A 21,786-nucleotide genomic window follows, 5' to 3' on the forward strand; every position below is an offset into this window, starting at 1 on the left:
CTGTTCCTGAAAGCTAGGAAGCTGCTGAGTTTAGCACTACAAACCCTTTGTTGATGCCATTTTCGGGGGGAAATCCACAAGCCTTCTTCTGCAGCCACTTTTTCCATTTTTTTTTTTAAAAAAAACGAAATTTTCACTGTATTTTGGCCAATTTCTTGGCCTCCTTCAAGGGAACCCACAAAGTCTGGGTACCTCTAGAATCCCTAGTATGTTGGAAAAAAAGGACGCAAATTTGGCTTGGTTAGCTTATGTGAACAAAACGTTATGAGGGCCTAAGCGCGAACTGCCCCAAATAGGCAAAAAAAGGCCTGGCACAGGAGGGGGAAAAGGCCTGGCAGCGAAGGGGTTAAGATGATCAAAACAAATCAATACACTAGGTGAGGACACTTCCACACATTGTTTGTGCGCTGCATAGTGTTATCAGTAAAACTGTATGTCTCTGTAAGTGTAATGGACATTTTAATTAAAGAAATGTCTGTAATGGCAGTAAACTACTATACCAATCTACGCCACTTGACTCTACTCTGAAACAATCTACTCCGCACCACTCCACTCTGTGTCACTGTACGTCACTCCACCCTACACCACTCCACTCTTCGCCACTTTACTCTAACCACTGCACACTATGCCAGTGCACTCTACACCACTTTACTCAAAACCAGTTTAAGCCATTGAACACAGCACCATTGTACTGTCACTGCAGTCTATGCCACTTGATTCTACTTTGCACCACTGCACTTTATGCCACTACTCAATGCATTACTGTAAGCCACTGCACTCTGCTTTACACGACTCCACCCTACAACAGTCTACTCTGCAACACTGCACTTTGTGCACTGCTCTGCTTTCAGCCACCGCCTTACTCTGCACCACTCTATACCCAGGGGCACAGCCCAGTCAGATAGGATGGGGGAGGGGGGTGTCGTCAGATTTTCTAACCGTAACACTAGCACATAATGTTAAAATATGTTTTATGACATGCAGATCGCACACGAGGGGCTTAAGGGGCAGGTGAAAGGGAGAGGAATGCGCATTGGTAGGTGTCGTAAGTGAGGGAAAGCACATTATTTTGTGAAATCATCAACGTTTAAGTCTTTCCAAACAGAGAGAGAGAGTGTGAGTGTGCGTCGTTTGTCGGTGTGGGTAAACATTCCTGGTGAATTCTGACACACGGCACCATACATGACTGAAAGCCTCTGTACCCAATTATTTATCTCAAAATACATTTATTAGGGGGGTGTAATACCCCAAACACCACCCCCGGAACATATGCCCTGTCTATGCCAGTCCCCTCTACACCTCTGCACTATGCCCCACTATACTCTGCATCAGTCCATTCTTTGTCACTACACTCTGCCCCACTCTACTGTGCAAAACCTCTCTCCGCCACTGAACTTTATGCCGCTCAACTCTGCGCCACTGCACTCTAGTTGCACCACTGCAGTCTACCCCGTGTCACTCTGCTCTCCACCACTGCGGTCTGCCACTGTACTGTAAACCACTGCACTCTGCCAGTGCACTCTCCACTACTTTACTCAAAACCACTGCACTCTACGCCGATTGCTCTGCACCACTACACTCTACCCCATTATACTGTGCTCTGCATCACTGTACTCTGCCACTGCGCTCTACACCTTTGTGCTCTGTCACTTCTCTCTGCACCACTGCTCTCTGCACTACACCACTCTGCTCTACGCCATTACACTCTACACCGTTTTACTTTGCAAGACTGCACCCTGCCACTGCACTATACAGTACTCTACTCTGCACCGCTGCATTCTTTGCCACTGCACACTTGTCTGCACTGCTCAGCTCTATGCCACTCTATTGCACTCAGTGCCAGTGCAATCTACACCACTACACTCTGCCACTCTACTCTGCATCATTCCAGTCTGTACCTCTCCACTCCGTTTTTCACCACTTCACTCTACTCTGAAACAATCTACTTTAAGCAACTGCACTCTACCCAACTCTACACCATCCTTTGCCACAGCACCCGGTGCCACTACAATCTGCACTGTGCCACTACACTCTGCACTGTGCCATTCCACTTTAAGATAATTTACTCTGCAGCACTCTATTTTACGCCACTTCACTCTAATCCACTCTGACACTCCGCTCTACTCCATTAAACTCTACTCCACGCCACTCCTCTCTACAAAACTCTACTTCACTTTATGCCACTGTACAGTACTACTCCACTCAACTCCCTGTACACCACTCCAACCGCTTTACTCCACTCTATACTAACATACTACTCCACTCTACTACACATCACCCTGTGCCACTCCACGACACTCTACTCCACTTTATACCATTCCACTGTACAACACTACCCCGATGTATGCCACTCCGCTCCTCTCCACTTTACAGCATTCTACTTCACTTTACTCAACACCCTCTACACTACTCCACTATGCTGTATACCACTCCACAACTCACTATACCACTCTAGTCCACTCTGACACTCTATGCCACTCAACTCTGCGACACTATTCCACGCCCTTCCTCACTACAACACTACTCCCTCCACAACACTAGAGTGGAGTGCCTTACGACACTCCACTTTACAACACATATTTTTATTTTAAAACATATTGACAAAGCCAGTAGCATAATCTATTGGCTTTGAATATACTAGTTTCTTTTAATTAATTTGCCATTCTAAGATAGGAATCTGCCATCTTGGAACCTAAATAAAAGCAAACAAGAAAACGGCCCCTGGGTCATTACTTGTTTGCATGCGCATAGGTGGTGACGCCGGGACTGTCATGTATAACACATTCATGTGCATGCATGACAATAACTGTATGTATACGCATCATAGTGTTTTGTATTTTAGGTTGTTTTGTTTCGGTTGATACTGCACAACGTCAGTAAATGAGGTGATTTCCACTTTTTGCTAATGTTAAATAGCTTCATCAAAAAAACATGGGTTATTTCAGTGGTCTACATTGGCAACCAAAAGCTGAAATCTGTTTGCTTGGCTAATGCTTGTTCTACAAGCAAATGCACATTTACATTGTGTATGGTAGATTAAGTGTAAGTCCATGCTTACCCACTTACATGTGGAGGACATGGAGATCACACCCTCACGCTGACGGTATGGAATCCGTCTGGAACTTGCACGAAAGGGATTCCATTTTTATGTCCACACTCTGGGCTGCTAAAAGAGAGCTTCCGCTGCAGCACAAAGTTCTTTTTTTTTTTTAAAAAAAATTTGAGTGACATGCAGTGTGCTAGCGTAAATAAAACTGAAAGCCACTCTGGCTACATTCACTTTGATCAGTGATCAGTGGCACAGTTAGGCCACCCAGCATCAATCTGCAAAGGAGACTTTACAGCGGCATTTCTCCCTAATGGATACCTGCTCAGTGATCTCCAGAGGCAGGTTGTCTCCCAGTAGGGTTTCACCTACAAGTCATCAGGGGTTGTTTCAGAGCAAGAACAGCAACCCAGGCATGGCAAATTACTCATACACTCCGCCACCCCCATAACAAATTGGAGTATTAGTTTAAGTTGGCTGAGGAGAACCCACCTCAAATAATAATCACAGGCCTTGTCAAGGCCGAGAACAAATGTCAATAGGTAAACCTGTGCCTAACTCTTAGGTAGCTTGTCACAAAAGCAGTCAGGCTTACCATAGAGGCAATTTGTAAGCATTTATGCAGCACTCAAACAGTAATAATGTGAAAACACAGGACAAGAAAAATCCTAAGCCAATTTAGAAAAATAGGATAATTTATGGCAAATAAAACGACACCACAATGGCACAGTGACAAAAATACAATAAGTAGGATTGAAAATATGTTTTTTGACAGTTGTAGATAAAAATATCATTTTGCAGGTATCTGATAACGTGGGACCGGGACAGTCACAAGTCAGGCCAGTTGGGATAGAGCACAGACTGGATACAGGACCAGGTTTGTTTTGCTAGAAGTTTTACCTTCTGGCTTCCTTGAGCACAGCACTTGGGGTTCAGGACTGACTCCCACAGAGGCCATTTAAGGGGAACCAGTCCTCAGGGCAAACTTGTCCAGTCATCCTTCAGGTTCTTCAGACAGCAGAGCAGTCCTCTCAGGTCTAGGAGGAGGTCTGCAGGGTCCACTTTTATGTCTGCCTCAGCCTGTGGGTGGCAGACAAGCCTTTGCCCATGCCTTAAAGCAGTTCTGGTCAGATCCTCTACCCCACTGGGTTTTTTGCCAGCCTGACTAAAGAGACAAACAACATAAAGACCCAGTGGAGTGAGCTGCATCTGCCAGTGACAGGGTAGACACTCTTTGAAGTCAAGAAGACTACCCATTGAAGCCCAGGCATAGGCTAGCTACAGCCCCCAGGTCATTCTGATCAGGAAGGGAACACCATTCCCAACAACCAGGGGTACTGTCTGTGAGCAAAATACATAACATTCCAGGGGAGTCCTCAAGTGGCAGATGACACTGGCAGAAAGGCATATTTGACTTAGGCAGGATAAAGACAGCTTCCTTAAAGTGTAATTTCCAAAATGTTAAAATAACATCTGACTTTACCATTAAGTTGGTTTTAAAATTACTTTCCGAATGAGTCCTTAAATTATGTTTTTAGCTGCTCCTCAACTGAAGTTAAGCATTATAAATTGTCATTATGTAACTCAGTGTTTTTCTATCGCAGAATCCGCCTTGCTACGGTGAAAAACAACTTTGTAGGTTTTTCACTGCCAGGGAATGTGAAACAAATTTTACATGTGCTAATGTACAGGCCTACTTTACAGGTGACTTACAAGTTTTAACAAGGAAGGTTTAGGAGGGGCAAAAGGTTTATTTTGGAGTTATTTTGGAGTTTAAAACTGCGCACACAAGCTGCAGGGGCAGGCCTGGAGACATGTTTTTACCATGTACTAGGGATGCATACGTAAATTAAAGGTGCCAATTAGGTATATGTCAATTTAGCCATGTTAAAAGAGAGAGCAAAAACACTTTACCACTGGTCAGCAGGAGTAAAGTGCGCAAAGGATTTTGGCCCCAATCTGTCCACCCCACAGGGCAGAAAGTACAGTAGACACCACAGATTATCTTAATTTTTGTGCCCGTTCAAGCATTAAGCTGCATCCTCTACCCTTCAAGCCAAAGCAGTGAGCATATTGAGGTATTTAACCTCAAGCTGCCCTGCCTAGAGGGCGGAAAGTACACTAAATATCAGTGGTTGGTTTAAAAAATATTTGACAGCCTTGCTGAAGGGGCAAAAATTCTGGTGGCAGGCATACTGACAGTGCCACAGATATGTGGTGCACAGTGTGATCCATGAGCACCCTTTGGGAGGGGAGCATGGGCTTCCAGGTATTTTCATCCAGGAGAGGCTGTTCAATCCCAGTGAAAGACCAGAGCTGTGGTTTCAGGCCGTGATCCTGTCTCTCACTATTGCGCTGTTATCAGCATATGTGCGAACTATCCGGTTTCGCTTCTGCTCTGAGGTCAGCAGTTTTTTCTTTTTTTCAATAATTGGGCGACCATCCTGGACTACGCCTAATTAAAGGTGCACCTTGATTGCTTTCTGCCATCTTGAGGCAGTAGCAAATCTATCTCATCCACAGTGTAGGACCCAATGCCAAATTTCCAGGCCCAAATAATGCAGCTAACCAAACGTCCAGAGTCATGAAAATTATTTACCTAATGTTTTCACATTGTATTTTGGGACCTTTCATGTTGTGAGAAGTCGGCCTACCCACTCAAGAGGGCTCCCCTTTTTACCTGGAGAAATGGGGTAACACTGATTAGTAGGACATTTGTCTATCCTCCCAGATTGCAGAACTTTCGCTCTCAGAAACATGGGAAAATTCCATGTCAGCTGAGGTTTGAAGATCATTTTGAGTAAGAAAAGTTAGTATCATGCAAACAAGTCACACCACAGTGAACTCCTTTTGGTCTCTAGTTTACAAATGTGTCTGGGGTTGGTAGGTTTCCCAGGGTGCCTGCCAAACCTGGGGCCACATAATACATCTACCCACATCCAAGAATGATTGAAATCAAATGGAAACAGTTTGTTTCCATGTTGCGTTTTGGAACCTTCCTTGCCATAAGGGAAAGGCCCACTCACACAAATGGGGTATTTTTTTTTATTGGGAGAAGAGTGGAAATGCAAAGCAATAGGACATTGGCTGATATCTATTAAACCTCATTTAATATTAGTTTCCAAATGTGCCATGTGCAGAATAGAAAACATTTGGAAAACAACCTCTAAATCACTTTGCTTGGGTTGCCCCTAATTCAGAGTGGTATTAAAAATCCCTATTTTTAAATACAGATTATCAGGCACATTTTAAAAAAATGCATAGCTTTCCTTTATACCTATTTCTTATTTTAGATTCAACCTTATAAACTGTTGCATTGTTCACATATACTGTAAATCACTATAAGCCCTAATCTTTGTCGAGGCCTGTGGGTGTTGTGTTTTTGACAACTGAATAACACTATATAGCTCTGCAGTTAGAAGAATGTGACAAATGTCTTATCCTGGTGACACAGAGGGCCAGGGAGGACCTCTCCCGGAGGAACAATCTTCCCCTTAACACTGTGAGTAGAATCACACTTTTCAAGATAATGGTCTTCCCAAGACTACTTACTGTATGCTGTACAAAACTACCCCTATACATACCATGGGCCTGGCTTGACTCCATGCTAGCCATGGGACCTAAATTTATATGGGCTGGTGGTCCCCCTAGAGCCTTACGAGAAATGCACCTTGGTGACGTACAACAGAGGACTGGCCATGGCGGACATATGTCTGTACTACTTTGCAACCCAACTCTTCCCTGTCAATGGCTGGCTGCACGGGGTATGGGATGACCCCGCCTTTAGGGGAGAACTAGCCATATTGGGATTGGATAATGTTCTGAACATCCTTTATGGAGCCCCTATAACCTCTTGTCTCCCACCCAAGTGGCATTTGGAGCATGGAGGGCCGCCCTTCAATGGATGGGGTGAAACTGTAAACTCATGAGGGGGACCCCGCTGTGGAAGGGCAGATAGGTAGTTCAGGTGTCCACCCTAGATGGGTTCAAGGGCTGGGACTCTATTGTAATATCGAGAATAGGAGATGTTTGGGTAAGGGGACATTTGAAATCATTTCAAGAGCTCCAAGCAGAATTCCACATGCCAGCATCACCATTCCACTGTTATTTACAGCTCCAACACCCCCTAAACACTTGTCATGATGAACTAGGGTACATTCCAGAGTATAGCCCCTTAGAAAGCGGGATTCTAATGGGCCTCCTAGGGGAGGGGTATCTCAGATCTTTGTCATTAGTGATGCACTCACCAGTATCGTTGAGGGAGAAATGGGAGGGCTGGGTGGGAGACTTGGATGAGGCAGACTGGAGAGATACCTGTGTGGGCCCCCCCAATATTAGCAATATCCCCTATACTGTGCTTTATACAATTCAGGTATGTATGCCAAGCATTCATGTTACTCCTCCGCATGTGGAAGGTGGGCATTTGCGGATCCCCAGTCTGCCACAGGGGTAAAGACATTATGGGGGACTTCTTCCATGTAATATGGAACTGCCCAGTGATTCATGCCTACTGCCTTCATGCCTACTGGACTGCCACTATTAGTGTCCTCTCCTCTGTAGTGGGCATTCCTGTTGAGGCCCTCCACAGATTGCACTATTGGGTACCTTAGACACTTTGGATGGGCCCAGGAGGGATAGAACACTGTTCGGTCTAGTAACAATAATTGGCAAGAAATATATAGCCCCGTAGTGGACTTTCCCTACAGCCCCCTCGGTGGAGGCCTGAATGCGAGGCATGGATTGTGTGGCAAGCTAGAAGAACGAATCTACGAAGTAAGGCCGCCCGCAAACCTGAGGTAATATCCAGAATGTTTGGGAGGGGCAAAATATCAACTCAGGCCTGGGAACATATTGTGGAGGTGGATCCGAATGTCAATGTCTTTGTAATATGCAGAGCAAATGTTTTGTTTGTACGCTGTAAACTCCCAATAAAATGTTTCGTTTAAAAAAAAAAAGACATGTAACAGTTACTTGTGTAGACCTTCGGTGCAATAAATTACAGCTATAAATATTGTCACTTTGTTCATTCTTTTTATTTATGCAATTAGTCAGAATTTTGTCTAGTTTGATTTATGTATAGCTTTCCAGGTTCACTAATGAGTTCACATATCGTCCACACAACTAGCAAGTATATTGCAAAACATTTGGTGGGATTGTTTTAAGAGTGTATCTAAGAGTGTTTTCTTACCACAACAAACATTTTGTTGATACCATTTTTAAAAATGCCCACTTCCTTGCACAGCGATGTTTTCCTATTTTTCAAAAACATTCACATATTTCCAATTTTCTCGGTTCCCTTCAAGGGCAATCGTAAACCCTGGATGATTTTAGAGAGCGAGAGATTGATAGATTGTGTGTCGGTTTGTGCGTGACATTCGCAACAGTAATGCCAGTCACAAAAACACATACCCCATGTTATGCCCCAGTTCCTAGAAGAAAACTCAGTCAAACGCAAAAAACGCACTTGAGCAATCCGAGACTTGCGGTAACGGAATAACTCCTCGATGCTATTGTTTGTCCAAATTTCTACCTGAGTCTCTTAATACGGGTGTATGTGTTAAACATTTTCTGCACACTTTTTGGAGTCAAGCAGATTTTTTGTGTTTTTACCCCTCAGCGATGTAAGCTTGTAGACCGAAAGTTGTAGTTGTAGCGTGGTATTTTAGTTACTACCGTAGCTGCATGTTTCTGGAGTCTCTATATGATTTGAAAAACATTTATTGTCGCAGAGTGCTGTATCAAATGCCTATTCAGGAAGAGAGCCTTCTCCGCACAAATCTACAAGGATTAAAGTTGCTTAATCCTGGCAAGATTATTGGGGGATCTTCCTGGGGCCGACAGCAACCATCTGTCTTTTCTTCTCTTTTAATCCAGGCAGTTGAGCACCTAGTCTGTACCGCACTTGACACTTCAGACAGAACTGTCTCTGTGCTTTATTATCGACAGTTGTAGAAATTATTCCTATATTTTGTTGATGCTGCATGATTTGATTCTGACAGTTGTCAACGCCACAACAAAAGTCACTCCAAATACGATTGTTCATATTCTAAAGATTCAGTTCCATCGATTTAGAGCCCACTACAGAATACTTATTTTCAATTGTAGTCAAATTCCACACCTTGGTCTCTACTCTGCTTAGTCATGGTGCGTTTCCACAATTCACTTCAGCGGGCTGTAATTCGATGGAATTGAAGCTTTCTGTCAATTTCTTTAGAATAAGAACTGTTGTCTTCTCAGTGTCGTCTGCTATGTTTTCAGGATACCTCATGGTGTCAGCAATAGTCAGATGACTTGTCTTGAAGAGTCCCTATAAGTAACAAATGGTCAATGTCAACAGAATTTCCCTTGGTTTACAACAACTGTGGCCAATGGAAAACATCTGTGAACATTACCAGGCGTTTGCAGTGATTCTTATATGAACAGGGATTATCTACAGAATTAGGATTTTGTATGTATACGTCATTTGCTGACCTCTTTAGCACACTGAGTCGGCTGCACTAGTGTCATGGGTAACTTGATTGTGCTGTAAACCCGAAAGAAAAATTGAATAGAAGATAATGTACGTGAATAAATTCTCACAAAAAAGGCCGGGTTGTACTGATTATAAATCAAAGTTGATTTTCTCACATAATGACTTCATATTCAAATAGAAATTGGTTATTGTCGAATCACACACAACAGTTAACCTTTTGAGAGAGACCCTCAGGACCGTTGTTTGTTCGAATATGTATACCCAAATCCTAGTGGGCTTATTGGGTTGGTCTTTGAGATAAATATACATATTATTGGAGTCGCTCAGGTGGGGTGGATCCTGTGCCTGGCCAGGACAGCATGTAACTACAGTGAGCACATTACAAGTCTAAGCTGTTTTACTTGGATTGGACCTGTGGCCTGAGCTCACTAAGTTATTCCGGATATCATGCCAGCAAGGTTTCATTTGTCATGTACTTAGTACCAGCACTCTTGGACTGTATGCAAGCACGTCTAAGTCTGGACTCTGATTTTCATCTTTTTAAAGCCTCTCCCTTTTTCATTTTTCTGGGATTTAGTGTTGCATTAAACAGAGAGCTGAAGGGTGGCTCCCAAACTGAGCGTTATGAGGGGTTCACCCTCCTTTAATCCTCAACATACACATCCTCTGCCTGGCCATGCACTGGAAAGCAACTGTTAGATTTCCAGACTTCGGCATGAGTTTCAGTTACTTGAGATAACTCTAACTGTAACGTGAATTTCTATGGTTTTGTACTTTTAAAATGTGGGCCTAACGCTATTGTCCCTGTAATCTTCAGTGAAAGAACAAATGTTAAAGGGCTGTTTTAGTTAGATGAAAATATAAGTTTAAACATAAGGTTTTCAACAAACAAAACCGCTGAAATTCACCAGTAATAATTATCTCAAGTAAGTATAACTCTCGTCCCTGTGATGCACAGTGTTATCAGTAATATCTTTAGGAATGTTATCAATGAAGTCAATGAACATGTCATGAGTGATGTAATATGAGAGGGCAGAAGCAGTGGATGGCGAGAGCAGTTAAATTTCTGTTAGGGCATAAGTTAAAGTTAATTGAGATAAGTATAACTGGTGAATTTAATTGGTTTTGTTAGTTTAAACAGTGTTTTTACTGACACTTAACTATAATGTCCCTTTTAACCTTTATTTTTTTTTCAAAGTTTTTTTTATTATAAAGTAAGAACAGCAATGTGCCCAGAACCACTTTTAAATCTACTCAAGAAAAACTGTGACTGGGACTTTTAAATGTCAGATAACACATTCTACTATGGCGGCGCCTTGAACTACGTGATTTATGGAGACATGTTAGTCTCTTTTTACTTAAAAGCATACTGAAAAGAACAATGAATGAAAATTATTGAAAGCGTTTGCAAGTGAGTGTTCCCCTTTTTTATTGGCATTTGAGGAAGGCAAGCAGCCGAAATGCGTCATGCTGTATGAAATAATGGTAGCTGGGAATCCGTAGAGTGCCCTTGGTCTCTAAAGTGGAGCCTTTTTGTTTGTTTTATATATATATATATATATATATATGTGTGTGTGTGTGTGTGTTCAATGGCAGGTGTAGCTGCAGATACACATGCTGTGCACTGTTCCTGCCTCTAGTGTTGGGCTCGGAGTGTTACAAGTTGTTTTTCTTCGACCCTTTGCGGGGAAAATAATCTAAGATGGAGTCGACGCCCATGCGCAATGGTGCCGAAAGGAGGAGTCACTCGGTCCTGTGACTCGAAAAGACTTCTTCGAAGAAAAACAACTTGTAACACTCCGAGCCCAATACTAGATGGCAGGAACAGTGCACAGCATGTGAATCTGCAGCGCAACATGCAACGAACAGATGTACACTGGGTAAGTGACATTTTCCCTATATATATATATATATATATATATATATTTATATATATCACCAAATGGCCGCATTAGAAATCGCGCACTCTTACTGCAGGTGAAGGAGTTAGCGACCAAAACTCCTATTAATTTATATAATATGCACAAAACATGCGAAGATACCAAACTTTTGATGGTCGCCATTGTGACATCAAGGATCGTATCACGTGTGATACTGAATTTGTGGTTTATGTTGTTGAATGTGGATGTCATAAAAAATATATTGGTAGTACCATTCACAAGCTAAAGGTCAGATTCTTACAACATTTTAGAGCCATTAAAAATCAAGATAGAACATATCCCTTTGCCAAACATTTTTGGGATATACATAAAGGGGATTCCAGTACACTAATATTCTACGGTATCAAATCCATTAAAAACAACCCTAGGGCCTGTGATTGAACACCCGAGCTCAGACAAATGGAATCCAAGATGATTTTACTACTTGGTTCAGAATCTCCCTGGGGACATAATCTTGATGCGGAATTACATTTCCATTTATGACAGAGTATAGGATATGTATTCTATTCATGACATATTAGGAGATGGGTCTAGTGGTATAAAAGTTTGCCTCTATTGGACTCTGTACACAATATAACTTCTATAATCGCCATTTATAAGGGGTGATTTTAATGTTTTATGTTGCTTTGAAGAATTTACGAGAATGTTTGTCCTCGATTGGTCTTTTGACCTTTTGATTTTTTGATTTTGATTCTTTCTTCCTTCTTAATCTATAGGAGAGTAGATGCACAGATACATTTTCCATCACTGTTTTCCACCTGTGATATACACATAATTTTATATAGAAGTGGTTTTGACCAATTGGCACTTTGCACTTTATCCAGTGGCCTTTTTATCTTTATTACGTGCAAAAATTATAATCCTGAAATAAAGATCGAAATAGAGTAGATCAGTCTTACAAAACAAATTTATCTTTCTTATGTCAGCATTTTTAGACATTTTGAAGGGTAAAGGTAAATCTAGGACTTAAAGAACAAAATGACCATATATATGGGCCAAAACATATGATGTTATCAAAAATAAAGGCCATATAGAAAAAATTCCCAGCACGGTTTAGCAATATATCTTGATTATCTGTATATATTCATTGCACTTGACACTTTATGATTGGTTTCAGATCATGAATTAAACAACAATTATGATTTCATTTACTGTAAAATTGCAACAACAATGGATGTCATTTTAGCATTTAACTATAGGATTTTAGCTATTCTGTTGCTAGGATTGTATTTATCAACAATTTATAACATTTTACAGTATTTAAAATATTTATATAAAAACTAATATTGAATACATTTTATAAATATTTGGTGAACCATACAGAAAATTGTTGATTAAGAATAAATGATGACAGTGGTCTAAAAAGTGCAATAATATAAGCCTTCAAAAATGTTAATTTTGATATGGCATTGAGATAGTGATGATAGATTCACATGCAAGGACCTTGTTGCATATTAGGTAAATATATTAATGAGACTCAGAATTACTAGTTCATTTTCGATCACATTACTGGCATTTATTATGAATTAATGAAACATGTGTGGGATATATGATGGTTTAATGTCCAGATTACCGAAAGCAGTCCATGTTAATATCGTTTAGTTATAACTGTGCATTTATGTGTTGATCTACTCAAGTTTTTTGCATGTTCAAAGATGGCCGCTGTATTAGTTCACACTAGAATGTAATGAAAACAAATGATGGAGTTTAACTCATATATATATATGATGCCGGTTTTATGGCCGAGTTTGTCCAGCATAAGGCGCTTGCCGAAACGCGTTGACACTCGTTGCAGGAAACTGTGAAACCATTATATGGAATAAATGTGATACAATTCAACTCTGAACTGTTGAACTTTACTTCGTCCCCACGATCGGGATTTGATTAAGGGATTGATGCAGCCGCCAGGTGGATATTGTTCCATCTGTTAAGGATTTTATATAATAATAATATATATATATATATATATATATATATATATATATATATATACACGTTTGTTTACATATATTCACTGGAAAAAAAATAAAGGTTAAAGTGACGTTCTATTTAAGTATGGTAATATCTTAACTTACATTTAAATAAACTCAGGAATCCACTGTATAAAACAGATGTTAACATGACCTTATAGTTAGGTGTTGAACACAAACCAATAAAGTGAACCTCACCAGTTATTGTTCTGAGCTAACTATAACTTTTGCCCCTGGCATGCATTGCTTTCGACCTGCCATATTGTATCACTCATGAAATGGTAAGTGACATCATTGATGCCCCTAATGCATAGCAAGGTCTAGTAAAGCCTTGATGATTCACTCAGTACAGGATGATGTCCCTGGACCATCTTAGTCTTTGACCCCGGTATTCGGCTGAGGCCCTAAATTGCCAGTGTGCTACACCAGACACAGGATATGGTATCGCTTGTCTGGACTGTTGTACTGCTGTCATGGATGCAGGGTGAACTCCAAGGTTTGGACACTCCTAGGTCTACGCTTTAGTCAGCTACATTTCCTTGGTCTGGACCCGTATCATGCTCTCACTGTCGCAGGAGAGGCCCTTTTGTTAGGGACTGTTGTGGAGCTGATCCTCTTTAGGCAAAGCTCAATACAGCCTTGTTTTCAAAGCAAGATGTTGTCCCTGGACAGCCATGGTAGTTGTCCCTGATACTGGTTAATGTCTGCCCAATTTGTGGGTGGGTCACTTGGCTCAGTGTTTCATTACTGTCTCAGATATGGGTTGATATCCCTGATGAGTTTGTGATTTTGGGATTATGCCTTTAGTGGTGGGTGGGATTCCTGGTCCTGACTGCCGCTGGTGAGGGTTGAAATCCCTTGTCTGAACTATTGTGGTGATGTCCATGCTTTGGGCAGTCTATGGGTGCACATCACGTTATTTTAGTTTGTGACCAGGTATGTTGGCTAGTAGAGCTTCTAGTGCCCTGGCTGCGTTATATACACACTCAGCAGTTTATTTCACTCTTGGTACATTTGTTCTAGGATACACAATGCAGTAGTTTCAGCTCCATGACAGCATCTGTCAGGCGCACAGCATGCCCGTTAACACACCTGTAAAAGGCTCAGATGTTTAAACTATTTACTTTTTATTCATGGTATTTATGTAGAGCAGACCTCGCCACATGGGCAGTGAAACGCTTTACAGAACACAAGCTAACAAAACAGTGAATGAAGGAGGTAGGGTGATGGGGTGAAACATGGTCAGTATGAGAGTAGAGAGAAGCAGAGAATGTCCAGTTCTGAATAGATAAGTATTCATGTTCCTTCTGAAATAGAACTAAGGAAGCCTTGCTGTTGCACGCATACAATCCCGAATTAAGCAAGAAAGTACATTTTTTTTCTCACAAGCTGTTCTACATTGAGGATGGGTCTGTTTATTTGTTCACCAAAATGTGAAAATGTACCTGAGAACCAGTCTCTGATATTCTCAAAATCCAACTTCTCCCACTGTCTCTCATTGCAAAATATAGTGTTTATTGAAAGCATATTTTGTGAAAACTTTGAAATTAAATGTAGTTTCTGAATTTTGTATTTAGAAACTGGGCATGTCTTCCTTTTGGTTTACAAAGCAATTTCCTATCTCTTGCTTTTTTTATTGTATGTAAATTATTTTAGTGTAGGTTTTGTGCACACGAATTCTGTTTTAAGTATTTGATCTTCCTTAAACTTTACATCCTTATGTCTCTCTTCTCTGGGGTATTATGTCCTGTATCTGGTTTGATGCCTTAGTCTTTCCGGTTCCAGGAATAATGTTGTAGTCTGGATTCATGTTCCAGACATGATGTCATAGTCTGACGTTTTTTCCCTGCACTGCATGTGAGAGTCAGAATCACAGTTCGAGGAACAATGCTGCAGACCAGTGTCTGAATTGTTTTCAAAGCATGACATCTGATTCCAGGTCTGAGGTCATGTTCCTGGAATGATGTATTATGATGATAACATGTTCATGATTTGGTATATAGTTTGAGTTAGAGATAAGGGATTGATGCGGCAAAATGGCCCCTAGTGTTGCAAGTCTGAAATGCCTAGTTTCTGGAGTAGTCGTCGTCTCAAGGCCATCTTCAAGATGGGATGTGACAGTCTAATGTCATGTCTCTGAAGAGATGTCAGTTTTTTTCTGAACAGAATGGCATTTTAGGTGTAGAGACATCACTCTGTGAACCTACCATCAGTTTCACACCCCCTCGTTGTGAAATGTAGACATGTATTGTGAATCTGTGAAAAGTAAAAAATGCTGTAACACAGAAGATTCTGTTTGCAAATATTCTAAACATTTTAAAAGTGACACAAAATATTATAGAATGGGGGACTTGGGAACACCTCTACTTTTTAACTGCTCATTAACGCACACTAGCCAGTTGAGATTTTTTTGGTTGCTGAGAATGAAATAATTCCCATTCGCCACATATTCTGACCTGTTATATTTCCGCTCCCCCTGGCAGGACTTCGCAAGTGGGTGGAAGTGGGTAATTCAGGCGTCTTCCGGCCAGAGTTACTGCTGCCCATGGGACTACCAGAGGGGGTGTCAGTAATCGCTTGGGGTCTGTCCCTAGAACGGTAAGTTGGAATGTTACTTCTTCCTAGCTGATTGCCTCCTTACACATGCACACCATTTTCTTGTGTTGTGATCCTAGTTATGCTTAGGACCTAGTTTCCTTACAAAGTGTTTTTTGACTTGGCTATTTCTTTGGCACCATTTGACTAATCTTCACAAAAGTGTCCCAAAAAAGTGTCAAGTTGGGTCTTGTTGTGCGTGGAAAGTTTTGGGGTGATACATTAAGCGGGGGCCTAGAAAAAGGGGAAGGACATAAAAGTGTGTTTCCCGTGCTAATTCCCATAGATTCTTTAGATCTTGACGGGGGTTTAACTGCATGTTACAGGGACGTTATAGTTAGGAAATAGAATTAAAAAAACATAGAAATTCACTTAAAAAACCAAAGGTTACAGGAAGGGTATTGTTAGGTTCTGAAATGACTTGCACAAAGCCATAGAAATTCAGCAGTTTCAGTTATAACTCAGACCCTCGTCATGTACTGCTAATTATCTCTCATATTACATCACTCATGACCTCTTTGATATCATCCTTGATAATGTCAATGTAACATTTTCAGTAAAATTGAGGAGAAAACTGTGTGTGGCATGAGTTATAGCTATCTTAAGGCACGAACTATAATGTTACTTTAACCTTTGTTTTTTATTTTATATATATATATATATATATATATATATATATATATATATATATATATATATATATATATATATATATATATTTACCTTAAATATTCTATGCACTTAACATGTGTGGTGACGGCATAAGTTGTAATGTCATACAACCCTCGATGGAGAAGGTGCCCAGTTTGCTAAAGTGGCTGCCTTCGGAAAGTGGGCAGGTTTGAGCAAGGTCCTAAGGAATAATTCTTGACCACGTCTGCAGACCTTCTAGAGGCACCACCCTATGAGCAAATAAGAAAACTCAGAGGCCAATCTGCTGTTCCCCCTCTTGTAGGTAGGGCTGAATAGGTCAGACCTTTATAGGGAACTTTGAAGTGCTCACTGGCTGTCAAAGACATTTGCATGCTTCATGCTATGGCAGTGGTTCTTAACCTGTGGTCCGGGTACATATTTAATCAATCAGAGATTTGTAAAGTATGGCATCTGTCATCCCTGAGGGTTTCTGGGCGCTGAGGGTGCCATGTCGCAGTCGAAGAGCTATATTTTGAGCTATTTCTTGAACACTACTAAGGAAGGAGCTGTTCTGAGGTGCCGGGGTAGATCGACTCAGGACTTGGCTGAGATGGAGGAAAAGGAGCAGCCCCCTCTACGGCCTCTATGGATGCGAGGTTCAGTGTTGTGGAATGTAGTTGTCTTGTGGGAGTGAGGAGGTTTAGTCTGTGGTTGATGTAGGTTGGTCCTTGATTGTGTAGAGCTTTGAAGGGCAGGGTGGGGAATTTGAATTGGCATCTCTTCCAGACTGGGAGCCAATGAATGTCTCTGAGGTGGGGGGTGATGCTGGCGCATCTAGGAAGATCCAGTATGGGTCTGGCTGCAGTGTTCTGTAGGGTTTGTAGACGTTCGAGTAACTTAGAGGGGATCCCGGCGTAGATGGCGTTGCCATAGTCGAGGCAGCTGGTGATGAGAGCATGCATGACTGTTTTTCTTGTGTCTGTGGATATCCATTTGAAGGTTCTGCAGAGAATCCGGAGTGTGCAGAAGCAGGAGGAGGCTACCGAGTTCACTTGACGTTTCAGCATTAGTTGGTTGTCTAGGATGATGCCGAGGTTTCGGGTGTGGTCCGATGATGTGAGAGATGGCCCGAGATTGCCCAGTGAGCTGTGGTCCCAGACGTTGGTGTTTCTCCCACTAATCAGGACCTCAGTGTTGTGTTTAAGGCAACTGTCTTTAATCCATGCGGCTGTGTCATTCATGGTGGTCTTGAAGTTGCCTTTGGCGTTGTGCGGTCCTTGGTGAGAGATGCCATGTGATCTGATAATGTCTACGGGGGAGTGGTGTAGATTTTGAATAAGGTGGGACTGTGGAAAGATCCCTGTGGTATGCTGCAGGTAATGGTTTTGGGTGCAAAGGTGAAGGGTGGAAGGCGTATGCTCTGCAAACAGCTAGAGAGAAAGGAGGCAATCCACTTGAGGGTGTCTTTTTGAGTAGCGATGTTGTGGAGTCTCTTGAGGAGCGTGTGGTGAGAGACCCTGTTGAAAGCTGCAGAGCAGTCCAGTAAGATAAGAATTGTTTCTCCAAGGTTGAGGAGGGCTCTGATGTCGTCCGTGGCTGCAATCAACGCAGTCTCCATGCTGTGGTTAGCTCAAAATCCTGATTGTGAAGTGTTTATAAATGAAGAAACTAAATTTTAAGTTGAAAAGCTTGAAACATCCTGTTACTCTGAAGGAATATGAAATTAGAGGTGAAAAACCGAGTTATTATTTTCAGATTGAGTCCTAGGAGCAGTGTTATTTCATCAAATAAAATAAAGAATGGACGATGAGTGGCCTAAAATATTTAGAAAAACTCTAACCTTCTCCTTAAAATTAAATTTCTTGGTTTTTGTATATGTTGTTATATAAAATACTTCATTGTAAATACATTTGTTTGATGAATGCTTGATTCTGTATTTTTTATGTATTGTTTGGTATTTCAGTCATCGAAAATGACTCAGTGGGGGTCCTAGGAAAACAATGATGAATCAGTGGTGGTCCCCGGGTCCACAGATATTAAAAATTTAAGAACCACCAAAGGGTGTTAATGCTACGTTTGAGGCAGGTGTCTCATAAGAACAGGGATTGTAGAGATGGCTAGAGGTGGGTTTAACTGATGGTGGGTATTCCAGTACTCAAAGAACAAGAGTATGCTGCACGGTAGAAATGAGAAGCGCATTACTAAAATTGTTGCTGCATAGAAATGGGGTGGGAAGATGAGAGCCACTGTTGCATATACAGAGTTGGTCCTCGAACAAAATTGGAAGAGAATACTGATGTTCGGGGTTATGATACACTGGTAGAACTGTGCCCAAATGCTGGAATGCTGCAGTCCATCCAGGAGCATTATCCTCCCTAACATCATGTATTTCTGCTCACCAGTAGGAAGGGGTTTCTCTTCTGGTAGAGCCTTGCTTGTCTCGTTGACAGCTCTTTTTTCTTGCAGGCCCACCATGATCAAGTATGGCATCAACAACATCCGGGAACTGGTGGGCCACAAGGTCAACCTGCAGATGGTCTACGACAGCCCCATATGCCGCCTGGACACATAGTATCCACAGACATCATGGTCACCCGGTGAACCCCATCCTGCACGCAGTGAACCCCATGAGCTACAGACTTTATTTATTCATCAGAACAATCTGTCTTTCAGAGATGGCTTTCCTATTCTTAATAAAGTTTTGCTATCATCTCCTGTGAATTCCTCTTGTGCATTTGCTGGTCACTACTGCTCAGACCCAATCCACTCTAAGAATACTTAAGGGAGCCTACCCATGTACTAACCCCTGTGGCTTTCCCATCCTCAGTTTTCCAGTACTATATTCCAGTCTTTGGGTCCACCACCTAGATATCAACCAAAAGCTTATGTATATACTGTGTTCACAGGTCACAGAGCTGGTGGAAGTTAGGTTTTCTTGCAGGATTCGATGTGTGCAGATTGCTATACTTGAACGTTATGCAGTTTCCTCTTCAATTTCTCCATTCAGTATATTTCCAGCAGACATTAGTGAATCTTGCTTCATTGGCCAATCAGAATCTACTTGCAGGGGCAAAGGGTAAGGTTTCACACAGGCGCAAAAGAAGCCCATCTTTCCAAAAAATGTGTGCATTTTCTCCACTGCAGTATTCTCCCTTCACCTTGTTATGTGCATGCTTTTAACTTACTCCATTATTGGAACTTTCATAGATTCACAGGCTTGAATCATTCCCCATCGTCGAGATGGGAGCCCCGGTATATTTATGTAACTAGTGTTGGATTAGATATAACACAAGGGCCCTAGACCTCTTTAATTTTAACAGTCTATCAGAGTCCTTTTAAGCAAAAGGACCAAACTTGAGCATCCACCAATAAGACAACACCACCCTCTAGAACCCTCCTGAGAGAAGCTCCGGTACCTAAAATCTTCTATCACACGTCGCGCTAGGGAGTCTCCTCGGAGCTCTGCTCTTTCTTCACACCTTTGGATTAGCTTTAAGCTATTTTTTCTCTGCTAAAACTTGTTTTGACTGATTGTGGGTAAGACCTACAACATGTCTGACAAGAAGAAGAAGGGTTTATTCAGAAATTGCAAGACCTATGGTAAAAATAGACTACATTCTGAAGACCCTCATCAGGATTGCATATACTACCTTTATCCAGACAACTCAGCCAAGGACTGTAAGGTTTGTCGTACCTTTTCCTCTAAAGCTCTTAAGGATAGAGAAGGCAGATTATTGATTTGGCTGCAGAAACCTAAGTACAGAGATAATCCAGTCTCGGATACTGATAGTGATGACTCTTCAATATCCAAAAAGTCATCAAAAAGGGTGAGAGCAGATACAAGATCTCCTTCACAACAGTCAAGAAAAGCCCACAAAAAGACTGCCTCAGGGTCTTACAAGGGCCGCAGCCCCTCTACTTCACCTCTTAGATCCTCCAATAAAGGGGAGAGAGGTCATGCCAGCAGCTCTTAAAAGGCACAAGAAGTCATCCTCTGTACCACCATCTGTACCTTTCAAAAGGCCCTCATCTACCACTGGGGCAAAGACTGTACCGTCTATGATGGATTCGTCATCGACGAGAGCGTCGGTGAGTGCTTTTTCACTGTCGACGACAACTTCCACCATTTCAGCATCAACAGCAGTTTTGACGACGATATCGTCGAAGACTAGTGCCCCACCATCGTAGAGAACAGCGTGATCTACACATCGTCATCGACGGCAGTAACAATGGTGTCCGCATTGCCATCGTCGACGGTAGACTCTTCAGTAAGGCTGTCTAAGATTAAGATCTCTATGCGTCCGTTGACCACGACTCCCCTGTCTACGAAAGCTACATCTGCGCCTTCGACGACAAGAGAAAAACAGCAGAAAAGACCAGAAAACTTACCCCAAAGCATACCTCACCTAGTAAGGTGACCCTTCTCATACCAGAACACCTGCTGGAGGGGGATGGAGAGTCAGACGACTAAGGTCCATTTGGAACAGCACATAGCCCCTCGCAATTAAATGTCAACTATCAAGACGACAATGATGATTATGGTGAAAACCTATGACCCTCAGTACCATGGAGGAGATCAACAATATCAGGAGGAGCATATATACCAACCTCTTTGCTCTCTGATCTCAGAGCAATGCTGGCTGACAACAGCGTTTTTCTCCTCAAGGAGAGCAACCTCCTCTGGCACCCGTTTCAGGGGTTACCACTCCACGTCAGAGGCCAACCTCTTTGCCACTAGCGAATGTGGCCACTCCGGATATGACTATACAGTAGGACACTGATGTGTCGGAAGGTGATCAAGAAGAAGAGGAGCTCCTTGACACTCAGTCATATAGGGGAGGCTACCAGCAATACAGATACTCAACCTATCCTTCCTCCTCTCCGCAGTTCCGTCAATACTACCCACAAAGGCAACCGCCACAAGCGGCTTATGGCAGATCTGGCTCTAGGGGACGCTCAGCTCGCCCTGCTAAGGACTCGGCTTGTAGAGCCTGATACACCCAAGGCTCTGGCTACATCCGTCCCTCCTCTGGTTTTAGGCGGAAAGATATCCATGTGTTCGATGGCATCTGTTGCTGTAGATACGCATGTTCTGCAATAGCTCGCCATCTGGTGTTGGGCCGGAGTGTT

At 42.1% G+C, this 21,786-nt stretch overlaps 1 protein-coding gene across 1 annotated transcript in view; it reads left to right on the top strand.

The window, feature by feature from the left end:
- FARSA (phenylalanyl-tRNA synthetase subunit alpha) overlaps nt 1-19,377 on the top strand; it is a 109,899-nt gene extending 90,522 nt beyond the window's left edge. The window contains exons 12-13 of the mRNA XM_069231967.1: nt 15,912-16,026; nt 19,123-19,377. Coding sequence (XP_069088068.1) covers nt 15,912-16,026; nt 19,123-19,228 — 221 coding nt within the window. The 3' untranslated portion in view covers nt 19,229-19,377. The remainder of the gene's footprint in view (nt 1-15,911; nt 16,027-19,122) is intronic.
- The last annotated feature ends 2,409 nt before the right edge of the window (nt 19,378-21,786 follow it).

The sequence above is a fragment of the Pleurodeles waltl genome, chromosome 4_2, assembly GCF_031143425.1.
Source record: "Pleurodeles waltl isolate 20211129_DDA chromosome 4_2, aPleWal1.hap1.20221129, whole genome shotgun sequence".
NCBI lineage: Eukaryota > Metazoa > Chordata > Amphibia > Caudata > Salamandridae > Pleurodeles > Pleurodeles waltl.